The sequence below is a fragment of the Psammomys obesus genome, unplaced genomic scaffold (genome assembly GCF_907164565.1).
Source record: "Psammomys obesus unplaced genomic scaffold, mPsaObe1.curated_primary_1811, whole genome shotgun sequence".
In the NCBI taxonomy this organism is placed as follows: Eukaryota; Metazoa; Chordata; class Mammalia; order Rodentia; family Muridae; genus Psammomys; species Psammomys obesus.
Window position 1 is genome coordinate 9,754,909 of NW_026585504.1, and position 13,540 is coordinate 9,768,448.

General features: G+C 41.6%; 1 protein-coding gene across 1 annotated transcript in view; it reads left to right on the plus strand.

Annotated features, from left to right (window-relative positions):
* Positions 1 to 3,091: 3,091 nt before the first annotated feature.
* Positions 3,092 to 13,540, plus strand: part of Atp8b4 (ATPase phospholipid transporting 8B4 (putative)) — a 175,449-nt gene continuing 165,000 nt past the window's right edge. Inside the window, exons 1-2 of the mRNA XM_055601660.1 lie at positions 3,092 to 3,125; positions 12,672 to 12,730. Of these exons, the coding sequence (XP_055457635.1) occupies positions 3,092 to 3,125; positions 12,672 to 12,730 (93 nt within the window). The remainder of the gene's footprint in view (positions 3,126 to 12,671; positions 12,731 to 13,540) is intronic.

Sequence of the window (13,540 nt, forward strand, 5' to 3'; positions counted from 1 at the left end):
AGACCGAGGCAGGAGGAGTTTGGGTTTGAGGTTAGCCTGAGATACAGAGCAAGTGACAGGCCTTCAGACCCTGTATCAAAATAGATAAACAAACAAACACATAAATAAAGAAACAAGGAGAATGTCCTTCTTGGGTGAGGACTGCTTTTGCCTATGTTATTTTTCCATAGAAAAGGTATAAAAAAAAAATCCTTGTGTTCTATTAGAAACTGATCTGTTCTAGGGTAGAAATAGTCAATGCCTTAACTGTGGACCCCACAGTGAGACTGCCAGGATGAAACAGATGGTTCCAAACTCATGGCTGCACAAACGCTCTTGGTTCAAATCAGAGAGTCAGAAAACAAAACAAAACAAAACAAAACAAAACAAAACAAAACAAAAAAGTCGTGACTGTAGGAAAGAGACTGAGGGGAAGAAGGGAGGATGGCAGGAGTGAGAAAGAGATAAGGGAAGATTAGCAGTGACCAAATGCACTACGTACATGCATGTAATTGTCAAAACACAAATTTGACCAACAAGAACACTCCCTGAGGATCTTCTGTTAGCTGCAGTGCCCGTGTCCTCCTGCAAGGTCTGGCCACTTCTCCCTTCTTTTTCCTGCTCTTCAATTTGCTGTGACAGCAGATGTTCTCATACTTAGATGTTTGTCCTCGCCTGTGTTGAGATAGCGGTATACAGAAGGACAGGGACTAGCAAGAGAGATGACATATCCCGAAAGCCCCAGGAGCTCCAAGCAGGGATGGCAGATCAAAGCTGCTCTGCTGCTCGAGTCCTAGAAAGAATAATCAGTAAAAGAGGAGGGCCTTTTAGCAGCTCTATGTCCATTCTCCATTTCTTAGTGAAACAAGGCATCACTCCTTCATGCTCAATAAACACATAGAGTAGCCCTGTGAGCCTGGCATTTGTCAGATGTCAGGAACAAAACCAGGGACCAGATGAAGACGTTCCTGTCCCACTGGGTTAGTGAAATAATGAGAGAAGACCAATATAGGAGACAAATATAGCCTAGAGTGCCACTGACTCTGAGTTGAACAGTACCAGGTTTTGTGGGACACATAGGAAGTGGCCTCTTGGAGGAAGTGCCATATGAGTTGAAGAGGGTGGGGCTGTGGTTACATAAGTATAGGGGAGCGGATTCATGAAGGTCACTAAATGGATAAAAGCTAAATGTGGTATTTCTGAAGTGCAGACACGAGAAGTGAAAAGAGGTGTGGGGACATTGAAGGAGGACAGGAGAAACCAGGTAAGAAATGTGAGCAGAGACAAGATGGTAGAGATCTTAGCTGCTGTGTTACAATCTTCTTCCTTAAGGTGAATGTGAGGAATCCTGGGTTTCTGAGCGGGATCATGACACAATGCCATTCCCCTTTGATGTAGACGCTGGTCTATAGCTTCTCAAGTTTGGACCAAGGCAGACTTGTGAGGATAACAACAGAGGAAGAATGATCTACGGTCAGCCGAAATGTCCCAGATGCCACCCACTGCCTAGAAAGGGATGTGGGTAGAGGAGGCTTTGGAGGGATGGTCTGGGAAGCCTTGGCGCTGATGGCATGGAAGGTGTGCAGGAGAGAACAGGAATTTCTGAGTGGTTATGAGTACTCCTGCTTTTAGTAGCACATGGCAGCAATAATCCATCTTTCTGCCTAGACTCACCAGTTTTAGCAATCTGGGCACCAGGAAAGTCTAGATTCCTATTGTCAGTGCCTCTTCATGTCAGGCACACCCAAGGGTGGCAGTAGAGAGAAAAATGGATGTTGTCTGGTGTTTTGGACAGTGGTGGTTGATGAACTTCCTTTTAAATGTCTTTTCTTGTAACTGCGAAGCCAAACGAACCATTCTTCCTCTTACTCAATGTCTGTGTGACCAACCACACAGGTACACTCAGTACATTCTGCATATAACTTCTCTGAGTAGAAAGCACATACATAATTTCTCTTTCTAAGCAAAGAATGCCTCCAGTTCCTCATGTCTGCTTGCTTTGCCACATGCTCGCAAAACTGCCCGTGCTCATTTCCATGGGTTATGAATGTTGCATTGTAATGTTTGTGTATTTGCTCATTTTAGATCTTTGATGGGGTTTATCTCTAGCACGTTCCAGTGAGAGGCAGATGCTTACATCGCCCTAAGATATTCCAATGGCTAGTGTTTGGGATGAGTTAGAAGTGTTGGTTGAAACTGAATGCCAAATCCAGTGCATATATATGTGCCTACCTGTGGTTGCCATAAAGCCTTTATCCAGAAGTTCAAAATGTCACTGTGAAGTGTCATGGTTGAGTCTATTGAGAAAAACTGACAGTGGACAAATTAACAGTAATGAGAAAATGCTATGAATTTTGATGAACAGTCACAAATGACACTGGATACCTGGATGAATACCCAAAGAAAGATCCAGGGCTTTTTTTTGTGGGCTGTTTCAGTGAAGCAAAGAGAGTGATGTGTCCCTGTGACTGGACAGAAAGGGTCTGAGCCAACAAAAGATGATGAAGTGGAGGATGCCACAAGACCTATCTGTCCAGATTCTTCTTGCCTCTCTGCTGGGGTGTGGGACTGCACCCTTTAAGGAATGAGGGAAGGGGAGTCTTATGACCTATAACAAAAAAATATGGCAGAAGATTTCTTCATGTACAGTTCTATACAGAAATATGAGTAGGGGTGTTTGGGGACAGTAACTTTTTATGGCTAGATTTGAGGGAAAGAGGCTCTGGGTTCTGCAACCTGCCTTGGGGAGGAGGAAGTCTAATTTGCAAGACTTCTTTGAGCTGCAAGAAAGAGGGAATGAAAGATGAGAGCTTAGAGGGCAGATGGGGTCAGAGAGAAGCATTCTTCCAAAGCCTTCACTTTGAAGTATGGTTTTTCTGAGCTCCAATATATTTATAATACAAACATCTATTTTTTTGGCACAGAACTATTATTATCTGGATAGATTTGAGCATTTTAATGACTTTATTATGTCAGCAACTTATCTGAGTTTGTGTAGGAAGACAGTTGAAGAGGGTGAATATAAAGATATTGAGCATCTTTCAAATACTAATGTGTGTTTCTCTTTTAAAAAGGTAGGCCAACACTCATGACCTGGTGAAAGCTCGGGGTGATGATGTTCTGCAAGAAGAAGAAGAAGCTGCTTGGTAAGACTTGGGTTTTTCAGATGATGCAAACAATAGACACTGAAACCTTAGTTTAATTAATTAATTTTTTACTTATGTTTGAATTTTAATTTATTACAATTTATTCACTTTGTATCCCAGCTGTACCCCATTCCCTCAAGCCCTCTCAATCTACCCCTCCCTCCCTCATCTCCTCCCATGCCCCTTCCCTAGTCCACTGATAGGGGAGGTCCTCCTCCCCTTCCATCTAACCCTAGCCTATCTGGTCTCATAGGAGTGGATGCATTATCTTCCTCTGTGGCCTGGTAAGGCTGCCCCCACCCCCTCAGGGGGAAGTGATCAAAGAGATGGCCACTGAGTTCATGTCAGAGACAGCCCTTGTTGCTATTACTAGGGAACCCACTTGGAGACTGAGCTGCCAAGGGCTACTTTGTGCAGAGCTTATAGGTTATCTCCATGCATGGTCCTTGGTTGGAGTATCAGTCTCAGAAAGGACCCCTGGGCACAGATTTTTTTGGTTCTGTTGCTCTCCTAGTGGAGCTCCTGTCCCCTCCAGGTCTTTCTATCTCCCCCTTCTTTCATAAGATTTCCTGTACTCTGCCCAATGTTTGGCTATGAGTCTCAGCATCTGCTTTGATACCCTGCTAGATAGAGTCTTTCAGAGGCCCTCTGTGGTAGGTTCCTGTCCTGTTTCCTTTTTTTCACTCTTCCAATGTCTCTCCCATTTGCCTTTCTGAATGAGGATTGATCATCTTACCCAGGGTCCTCCTTCTTGCTTAGCTGCTTTAGTGTACAGATTTTAGTGTGATTATCCTATATTATATGTCTAATATCCACTTATAAGTGAGTATATACCATGTGCATCTTTCTCCTTCTGGGATACCTCACTCAGGATGATCTTTTCTAGTTGCCACCATTTGCCTGCAAATTTCATGATTTCCTCATTTTTAATTGCTGAATAGTATTCCACTGTGTAAATGTACCACAATTTTTGTATCCATTCCTCAATTGAGGGGCATCTGGGTTGTTTACAGCTTCTGGCTATTACAGATAAAACTGTTACAAACATGGTTGAGCAAATGTCCTTGTTGCATACTTGAGCATCTTTTGTATATATGCCCAGGAGTGGTATAGCTGGATGTTGAGATAGCACTATTCCTAATTGTGTGAAAAAGCACCAGATTGATTATCAAAGTGGTTGTACAAAGTGGTTTACATTCACACCAGCAACGGAGGAGGGTTCCCCTTTCTCCACATCCTCTCCAGCATGTATTGTCACTTGAGTGTTTGAGCTTAGCCATTCTGATGGGTGTAAGGTGAAATCTCAGGGTCATTTTAATTTGCATCTCCCTGATAGCTAAAGGTGTTGAGCATTTCTTTAAGTGTTTCTCTGCCATTCGATATTCCTCTGTCGAGAATTATCTGTTTAGCTCTGTACCCATTTTTTTTTTGATTGGATTATTTGATTTGTTGCTGTTTAACTTCTTGAGTTCTTTATATATTCTGGATAATAGCCCTCTGTCAGATATAGGGTTGGCGAAGATTCTTTCCCAATCTGTAGGCTGTCATTTTGTTCTGTTGACAGTGCCATTTGCTTTACAGAAGCTTTTCAGTTTCATGAGGTCCCATTTATTGATTGTAGATCTTAGAGCCTGTGCTGTTGGTGTTCTTTTCAGGAAGTTGTCTCTCATGCCAATGAGTTCAAGGTTCTTCCCCACTTTTTCTTCTAACAGGTTTAGTGTGCCTGGTTTTATGTTGAGGTTTTTGATCCACTTGTACTTTCATTTTGTGCAGGGTGATAAGTATGGATCTATTTGCATTTTTCTACATGTAGATAACCAGTTAGACTAGCACCACTTGTTGAAGATGCTATCTTTTTTTCATTGTATGGTTTTGGAGTCTTTGTCAAAAATCAGGTGTACAAAAGTGTATGGGTTTATTTCTGGGTCTTCACTTCAATTCCATTGATCTGCCTTTCTGTTTCTATGCCAGTACCATGCAGTCTTTATTACTGTTGCTCTATAGTACAGCTTGAGATGATCAGGGATGGAGATACCTCCAGATGATCTTTTGTTGTAGAGGATTGTTTTAGTGATTCTGGGTTTCTTGTTATTCCATATGAAATTGAGAATGTTTCTTTCCAGGTCTGTAAAGAATTGTGTTGGTAATTTGATGGGAATTACATTGAATCTGTAGATTGATTTTGGTAAGATGGCCACTTTTAGTATGTTAATCCTGCCAAGCCATGAGCATGGGAGGTCTTTCCATTTTCTGATATCTTCTATTTCTTTCTTTAGAGTCTGGAAAATTTTTTCATACAAGTGTTTGACTTGCTTGGTTAGAGTCATACCCAGGTACTTTACATCCTTTGTGGCTATTGTGAAGGGTGTTGTTTCTTTAATTTTTTTTCTCAGCCCTTTTGTCTTTTGTATACAGGAGGGCTACTGATTTTTTTGATTTAATTTTGTATCCAGTCACTTAGCTGAAGGTGTTTATCAGCTGTAGGAGTTCCCTGGTAGAATTTTTGGGGTCACTCAAGTATACTATCATATCATCTGCATATAGTGATACTTTGACTTCTTCCTTTCCAAAGGGAATCCCCTTGATCTCCTTTAGTTGTCTTATTGCTCTAGCAAGGACTTCAAGAATTGTGTTGAAGATATAGGGAGAGAGTAGGTAGCCTTGCCTTGTCCCTGATTTCAGTGGGAGTGATTTAAGTTTCTCTCTGTTTAGTTTGATGTTGACTATAGGCTTGCTGTATATTGCCTTTACTATGTTTAGGTAAGTGCCTTGATCTCTCCAGGACTGTAAACATAAAGAAATGTTGGATTTTATCAAATGCCTTTTCAGCATCTAAGGAGAATATCATGTGGATTTTTTTTTCAGTTTGTTTATATGATGGATTACACTGATGGGTTTCAATATATTGAACCACCCCTCCATATCTGGGAGAAAGCCTACTTGGTCATAGTGGATGATATCTTTGATGTGTTCTTGGTTTGAGATTATTTTGTTGAGGTTTTTTTGCATCAATGTTCATAAGGGAGATTGGCCTGAAATTCTCTTTCTTTGTTGGGTGTTTGTGAGGTTTAAGTATCAAGGTGACTGTGGCTTCTGTTTCTATTTTGTGAAACATTTTGAAGAGTATTGGTGTTAGCTCTTCTTTGAAGGTCTGGTAGATTTCTGTGCTGAAACTATCTGGCCCTGGGCTTTTTTTTGGATGGGAGTCTTTTGATGACAGCTTCTATTTCTTCAGGGGATATAGGACTATTTAATTGATTTACCTAGTCTTGATTCAGCTTTGGTAAGTGGAATTGTTCAAGAAAATTGTCCATTTCATTTGATTTTCAAATTTTGTGGCGTACGGGCTTTTGAAGTAAGACCTAATGATTGTTTGGATTTCCTCAGTGTCTGTTGTTATGTCCCCCTTTTCCTTTCTGATTTTTGTTGATTTTGATAGTGTCTCTCTACCTTTTAGTTAGTTTGGCTAAGGATTTGTCTATCTTGTTGATTTCCTCAAAGAACCAGCTCTTGGTTTCATTGATTCTTTGAATTGTCTATTTGTTTCTAATTTATTGATTTCAGCCCCGATTTTGATTATTTCCTGCCATCTACTCCTCTTGGGTGTGTCTGCTTCTTTTTTTTTTTTCCTAAGGCTTTGAGGTGAGCCATTAAGTTGCTTGTATGAGATGTTTCAAAGTTTTTTTTGAAGGCACTTAGTGCTATGAACTTTCCTCTTAACACTGCTTTCATTGTGTCCCATAAGTTTGGGTATGTTGTGCCTTCATTTTCATTGAATTCTAGGAAGTCTTTAATTTCTTTCTTTATTTCTTCCCTGACCCAGCTGTCATTGAGTTGTTCTGTTTCCATGTGTGTGTAGGCTTTTTACTATTTCTGTTGTTGTTGAGGTCCAGCTTTAGTCCATGGTAGTCAGATAGGATACAAGGGATTATTTCAATCTTCTTGTATCTGTTGAGGCTTGCTTTGTGACCAACTATAGGGTCTATTTTTGAGAAGGTTCCATGAGGTGCTGAGAAGAAGGTAAATTCTTTTGTGTTTGGGTGAAAGGTTCTGTAGATGTCTGTTAGGTCCATTTGATTCATGACCTCTGTTAGAGTCATTGTTTCTTTGTTTTCTGTTTTGTTGTCCTGTCCTTTGTTGAGAGTAGAGTGTTGAAGTCTTCCACTGTTAATGCGTGGGGATCTATGTGTGGTTTCAGTTTTATTAATGTTTCTTTTACAAATGTGGGTGCCCTTGTATTTGGGGCATAGATGTTCAGAATTGTGATGTCTTCTTGGTGGAATTTTCCTTTGATGAGTATGAAGTGACCTTCCCCATCTCTTTTGATTAATTTTGGTTGAAAATCTATTTTATTAGATATTAGAATGGCTACTCTTGTTTGCTTCTTGGGTCCATTTGCTTGGAAAACCATCTTCTAGCCCTTTATTCTCAGGTAATGTCTATCTTTGTGACTTAGGTGAGTTTCTTATATGCAACAGATTGTTGGGTCTTGTTTACACATCCATTCTGTTAGTCTTTCTATTGGAGAGTTGAGTCCATTGATACTGGGAGAGATTAATGACCAATGGGTGTTAGATGCTTTGATTTTGCTGTTGGTTGTGGAAGTGTGTTTATGTGCTTGGCTACTTTTAGTTTTGCTGTAGTGAGGTTATTTATTTCCTGTGTTTTCCTGAATGTAGTTAGCTTTCCTGGGTTTTTATTTTTCCTTCTAGTATCTTCTGTAATGCTGCATTTGTGTGTAGGTATTGTTTAAATTTGTTTTTGTTGTTGAATATCTTGTTTTCTCCATCTATGATGACTTAGGGTTTTGCTGGATATAGTAGCCTGGGCTTGCATCTGTGTTCTCTTAGGGTCTGTATGATACCTGTCCAGGCCCTTCTGGCTTTCATAGTCTCTGTTGAGGAGTCAGGTGTGATTATGATGGGTTTGCCATTATATGTTACTTGGCCCTTTTCCCTTGCAGCTTTTAATGTTTGTTTGTTTATTTATTTATTTCTATCTATCTATCTATCTATCTATCTATCTATCTATCTATCTAATATACTTACTGTTTTGATTATTTGATTATTGAGGATTTTCTTCTCTGGTCTAATTTATTTGTTGCTCTGTAGGCCTCTTGTATGCTATAGGACTCTCAATTAAATCGGGGAAATTTTCTTCTGTGATATTGTTGAAAATATTTTCTGGGCCCTGGAGATGGGAATCTTCTTTTTCCTCTATTCCTATTATCATTAGCTTTTGTCTTTTCATGTTGTCCTGGATTTCTTGGATGTTTTGTTTAAGGATTTTTTTAGATGTATCATTTCCTTTGACAGATACATCAGTTTCTTCCATTGTATCTTCCACACCTGAGATTCTTTCTTCCCATTCTTGTTGTCTGTTGGTTATGCTTACCTCTGTATTTCCTGTTTTCTTCCCCAAGTTCTTTCTCTCCATGATTTCCTATTTGTGTTCCCTTTAATTTTTCAAATTCTATCGTCAGATCTTGAACCGTGTTTTTTTTTTTCCTTCACCTGTCTGACTCTATTTTCCTTCAATTCCTTTACCTGTTTGTTTGAACATTCCTCTGTTTCTTTTATTTCTTTCAGTGATTTAATTATTTCCTCTCTGAAGGCCACAAATTGTTTGACTGCATCTTCCTGTATTCATGGATAGCCATACTCTGTTTGGCTTTATCTTCCTCTGTTTCTTTACAGATGGCCATAATATGTTTGTCTTTATCCTTTGTTTCTTTACAAATGTCCCTAATCTGTTTGACTTTATCATCTTCTATTTCTTTACAGTTGGCCATAATCTGTTTGACTTTATATTCCTCTAATTCTTTATGCATTTTTTTGTTTCCTCCGTTATCCTCTTCATAAGCATAGATGTAAGGGCATCTTCTTGAATTCACTTATGATAGGGTTCCAGGGCTTCTACTTGCCCCTGGTTAACTGGGTTCTGGAGATCCTATATTGTTTTGGCTTTTGTTGGTTGTGCTTTTATGCTGGCCTCTACTCATATGTCTGTCTCACTTGTTGCCTGTTAGTTTCTGGTGCCTTCTGGAATCCTGGGGAGGGGAGAACCTTCTTGGCAGGAAGATAGTTGTTCCTGAAGGAGGCCTCCTCAGCTTCTTGGGTATGGTCACCAAATCGCCAGTGCTTCTCAGGAATCGCCATAACTCTCCTCAAGCATATGGAGCTGTGTGGTAACTGTGATTGTTGGTAGTCGGGGGGGGGGTTGTCTTCTCACCAGGAGAAGTCCTGAAGACAGCTGCCCTGCCTCTGGGTTTCTTGCTCTGAAATTAGTGAGCTGCTGCTGCTTCTGTTGCTCTTACACTGTGTTTCCTTGGTGGAGCTTTCTTGAGGAACCAGGGAGCCCCACGGTTTGGTCAGTTTAGCTAGGGAGACAGGTTGTTCCTTGGAACAGTGTCTGGAGGCTGATCCTGTGGCTTCTGTAGGTTTGAGGCTGGAGCTCTGTGCCCCAGTACCCAAGAAGAAATCAGTGACAAGTGAGCGCAGCACTCATTACTGCTGCAGGAGGCCAGAGCCTGGAGCCCGTAGGAACACAGAAACTTTTCTAGAGTTAGGCGTCCTGAGGTCTGACCTTATAGTTCCCCCACCATGAGATTTCCTCCCAACAGTCTGTGGTGTTTTGGGGTCCCCACAGTTCAGTCTGGGATCATGAGTAGAGCACGCAGGCCCCGGGGAGTGGCTCTGCACTGGTGACTGGGTTCCTGAAGGAATCTGGGAACTTTTCCCAAGAACCTTTCATTGAGGGAAGGGTCAGCTGAGTGCCCTGAGGTCAAACCTGATGTTTCTCTCATCATGGGGTTTCCTCCCGACAGGGAAAACCAGTCTCTGTTGCCCTGGGGCTTGCAGTTCTGTCTGGGACGTTGAGTTGGGTGTGCAGGTGGGTCTCTGGGCTGACAGCTGAGCACCTGCTGGACTCTGGGTCCTTTTCAGGGATTGTTTGGGTGACCTGAGGTCGGTCCTGATTGCTTCATTCACCATGGGGTTTTTCTCTTAACTGGAAATCTCAGTCTCCGGTGTAGTGGGGCCCACAGTTCAGTCTGGGATGGTGATTAGAGCACACAGGTGTGTGGCTTTGGGCTGGCGACTGACTGAGTGCCTGCTAGGACCGGGGAACTCTTCTGGGGTTTAGCTGGGTGATCTGAGAATGGACCCAATTGCTTCCCGCACCGTGGGGTTTCCTCTTACCTGGGAAACACAATCACTGATATTTTAGGGCCCAGAGTTTGGTTTATTGGTTCCTCTGAAGTCACTGCTCTCTTGCTTGTCTGACACAGTGTCCTCTTGGTGCCATCATCTTGGATTCCCTCGAAATCTTATTTTATATTGGATGTTTGATTTATTCAGAAAACACATACATTTGGTCTAAAGTTAAACAAAAAAAAACTTCAAAGGCCCTCTGTGTCAAGCTCCTGTCCTGTTCCCTGTTTTCTCCTCCTTCTGATGTCCATCCTCTTTGTCTTTCTGAATGGGGATTGAGCATTTTAAGGTCTACCCTGCAGGGTATCAAAGCAGATGCTGAGACTTATGGCCAACCTTTGGGCAGAGGGCAGGGAATCTTATGAAAGAAGTGGGAAATAGTAAGACCTGGAGAGGGCAGGAGCTCCACAAGGAGGGCAACAGAACCAAAATATCTGGGCACAGGGTTCTTTTCCAAGACTGATACTCCAACCAAGGACCATTAATGGAGATAACCTAGAATCCCTGCACAGATGTGCAGTTCAGTGTCCAAGTGGGTTCCATAGTAATTGGAACAGGGACTGTCTCTGACCTGAACTGATTTGCCTGCTCTTTGATCACCTCCCCCTGATGGGGGAGCAGCCTTACCAGGCCACAGAGGAAGACAATGCAGCCACTGCTGATGAGACCTGATAGACTTGGATCAGAAGGAAGGAGAGGAGGACCTCCCCTATCAGTGGACTTGGGGAGGGAAATGGGTGGTGTAAAGGAAGGAAGGGTGAGATTGGGAGAGGAGGAGGGAGGGGGCTATGGGGGAATACAAAGTGAATAAAGTGTAATTAATAAAAATTAAAATAAAAATATGAAAAAAAGAAAAAAACTTCAAAAATTGTGTTTACCCATGTATGTCCTCAGGGCTTGTGAAACAAAATATAAAGTTCCTATAATTTCATCACATTCCCATAAGTGTTCCCATGGTTACCCTCTTGGAGTTCCTAGGCACTTGCTGATCTCTGTCAGTCTACTTTAGCCTGTTTTAAGGTTAATATAAGTAGAGTAGCACAGCACACATTCTTCCATCATGATTTTTTTTGCTTAGTGTGAAGGTTTTGCTTTATTTCTGTGTGGTTGTGTCTATCTCTGGTTTGTTCCCATTTGTTTTTTCATTTCAAGCAATGTTTTATTGCACAAATACACAAATACTTAAAACTGAGTCTGTATAAGACAAATGACTTTGGTCAAAGTAGCAGGAAACAACTCTTTGTTTGTATTAGTAATCTGTCTCCAGAAAATAGGGTGAGTATTTCTTGTCTGAGGTGTTTGGGAGCAGAAGTACTTCTGGGGCTTAGATTTTGTATTGGTTTTTAGTTCTTAGATTCTGGAATATTTGCAAAGACCTTTTCTGGTCAAGTACTCCTATCCTGGAAATGCAAGACCTGAAATTCTCCAAAAATCTGAAACTTTTAAATATCATGTCACTATTCAAAAAGTTTGAGGTTTTTGAACCTTTTCTGCACCAGAATTTCAGCCTAGGGAGCTCAACTTGCAGTAATAATAGCATTCTAGTTTCAGAAGGTGTCCTGGTTAGGGTTCTATTGCTGTGAAGAGACACCATGACCACAGCAACTCTTACAAAGGAAAGCTTGTTTAATTGTGGCTTTAGAGATTTCGTTCATTATTATCCCGGCCAGGAGCGTGGTGGTACGCAGGCAGGCATGATGCTTGTAAAAGAGCTGAGAATTCTATGTCCAGATCTGCAGGTAGCAGGAACTGTCTTGGGCTTCTGAAGCCTCAAAGCCCATCCCCAGTGACACATTTCTTTCAATGAGGCGACACCTTCTAATCCTTCTCAACTAGTGCCAGTCCCTGATGACTGAGTATTCAAATATATGAGCCTATGGGGTCCATTCTTATTTAAACCACCACAGAAAATACTGGTTTTTCATTTCCTCTCAGTCATTCAATAGCAACTACCACGTAGGTTTTCCTTCACTGAGCATTCTACATCTTATTATAGGCAGTCCCCACATGGGTTCCCTAGTATGGGGAGCAGAGTTTCTCTCTGACATGGACTCAGTTGCCCATTTTTTGATCACTTCCTTCTGGTGGAGTGGCCTTGCCAGGCCACAGAGGAAGAGGATCCAGGCAGTCCTGATGAGACGTGATAGGCTAGGGTTAGATGGTAGGGGAGGAGAACTCTCCCTTTCTGTGGCCTAGGGGAGGGGGATAGGAGGGAAGAAGGAGGGAGGGTAGGACTGGGAGGAGATGAGGAAGGGGGCTGTGGTCAGGCTGTAAAGTGATTAAATAAATTAATTAATAAAAAGAGAAATTTGTATCCGATTTTTCTTTCTTTTAGAAGTGGAGCGGGTGGTGAAAGCCAATGACCGTGACTTCAATGAGACGTTCCAGTATGCAGTGAGTGAACACATAGCACAGCACATGGGGGAGGGGCTGTGATCAGGACTAGCAGTGGGATTCATGCCTTTGTAGTGCCTCATGAGGATGAAAAGCCCATCTTAAAAGCGCGGTACCATGTGCTTTCATGTATTATTTCTCTTCTGCTCTAACAGCTTGGTGGGCATGGGAAGGCAATAAATGCATTCTTTCTCAAGAACTTATGTAAAGTTCATTTTGATGTCCATTTAGGTAGTAGAATATGCTGGGAAAAAATTGAGACTAGGCTATTAAGCTATCGATTGATGAGACAGTGAGGCTGATTACTGATGGGCGGAATTTGAGGATTTTCTCTAGGCAATTGTTGGGAAATGTGGGAAGCATATACAGGATGGGGCTCCTACAAGGTGAATGACTATGTTTACAAAGAGAATAATGAGAACTGTTAGTTCAAATGTACACACAGACATTGCCTAAGGAAGGAGAGGAAGGTCAAGGAACACTGCAGTATCTTGTTCCTATTAGCAGGTCATTGTGAGGATACATAAATGCATGCGCCAACACTGCAACTCATTGCTGCGGAATCCCTAGTAGAGGTACTCAACAACTCTTCTTCTGTCCTGTGTGTTGGTCGTATCGACTTGTCATCATAACTTGACTTTCTGTGTAGGTTCTCACACAAGGAGTTTGGATTTTGTTTCTCTGAGTTTGGATATTGTTTCTTGTTGTGAAACAATATATTGAAACTCTAACTTTATCAATCTTGTGTGTTTAAAGCAACTTTGTCCTTGAGGGAAAGGTCCCTCTTTTAAGATGATGCTATGTTTCTTA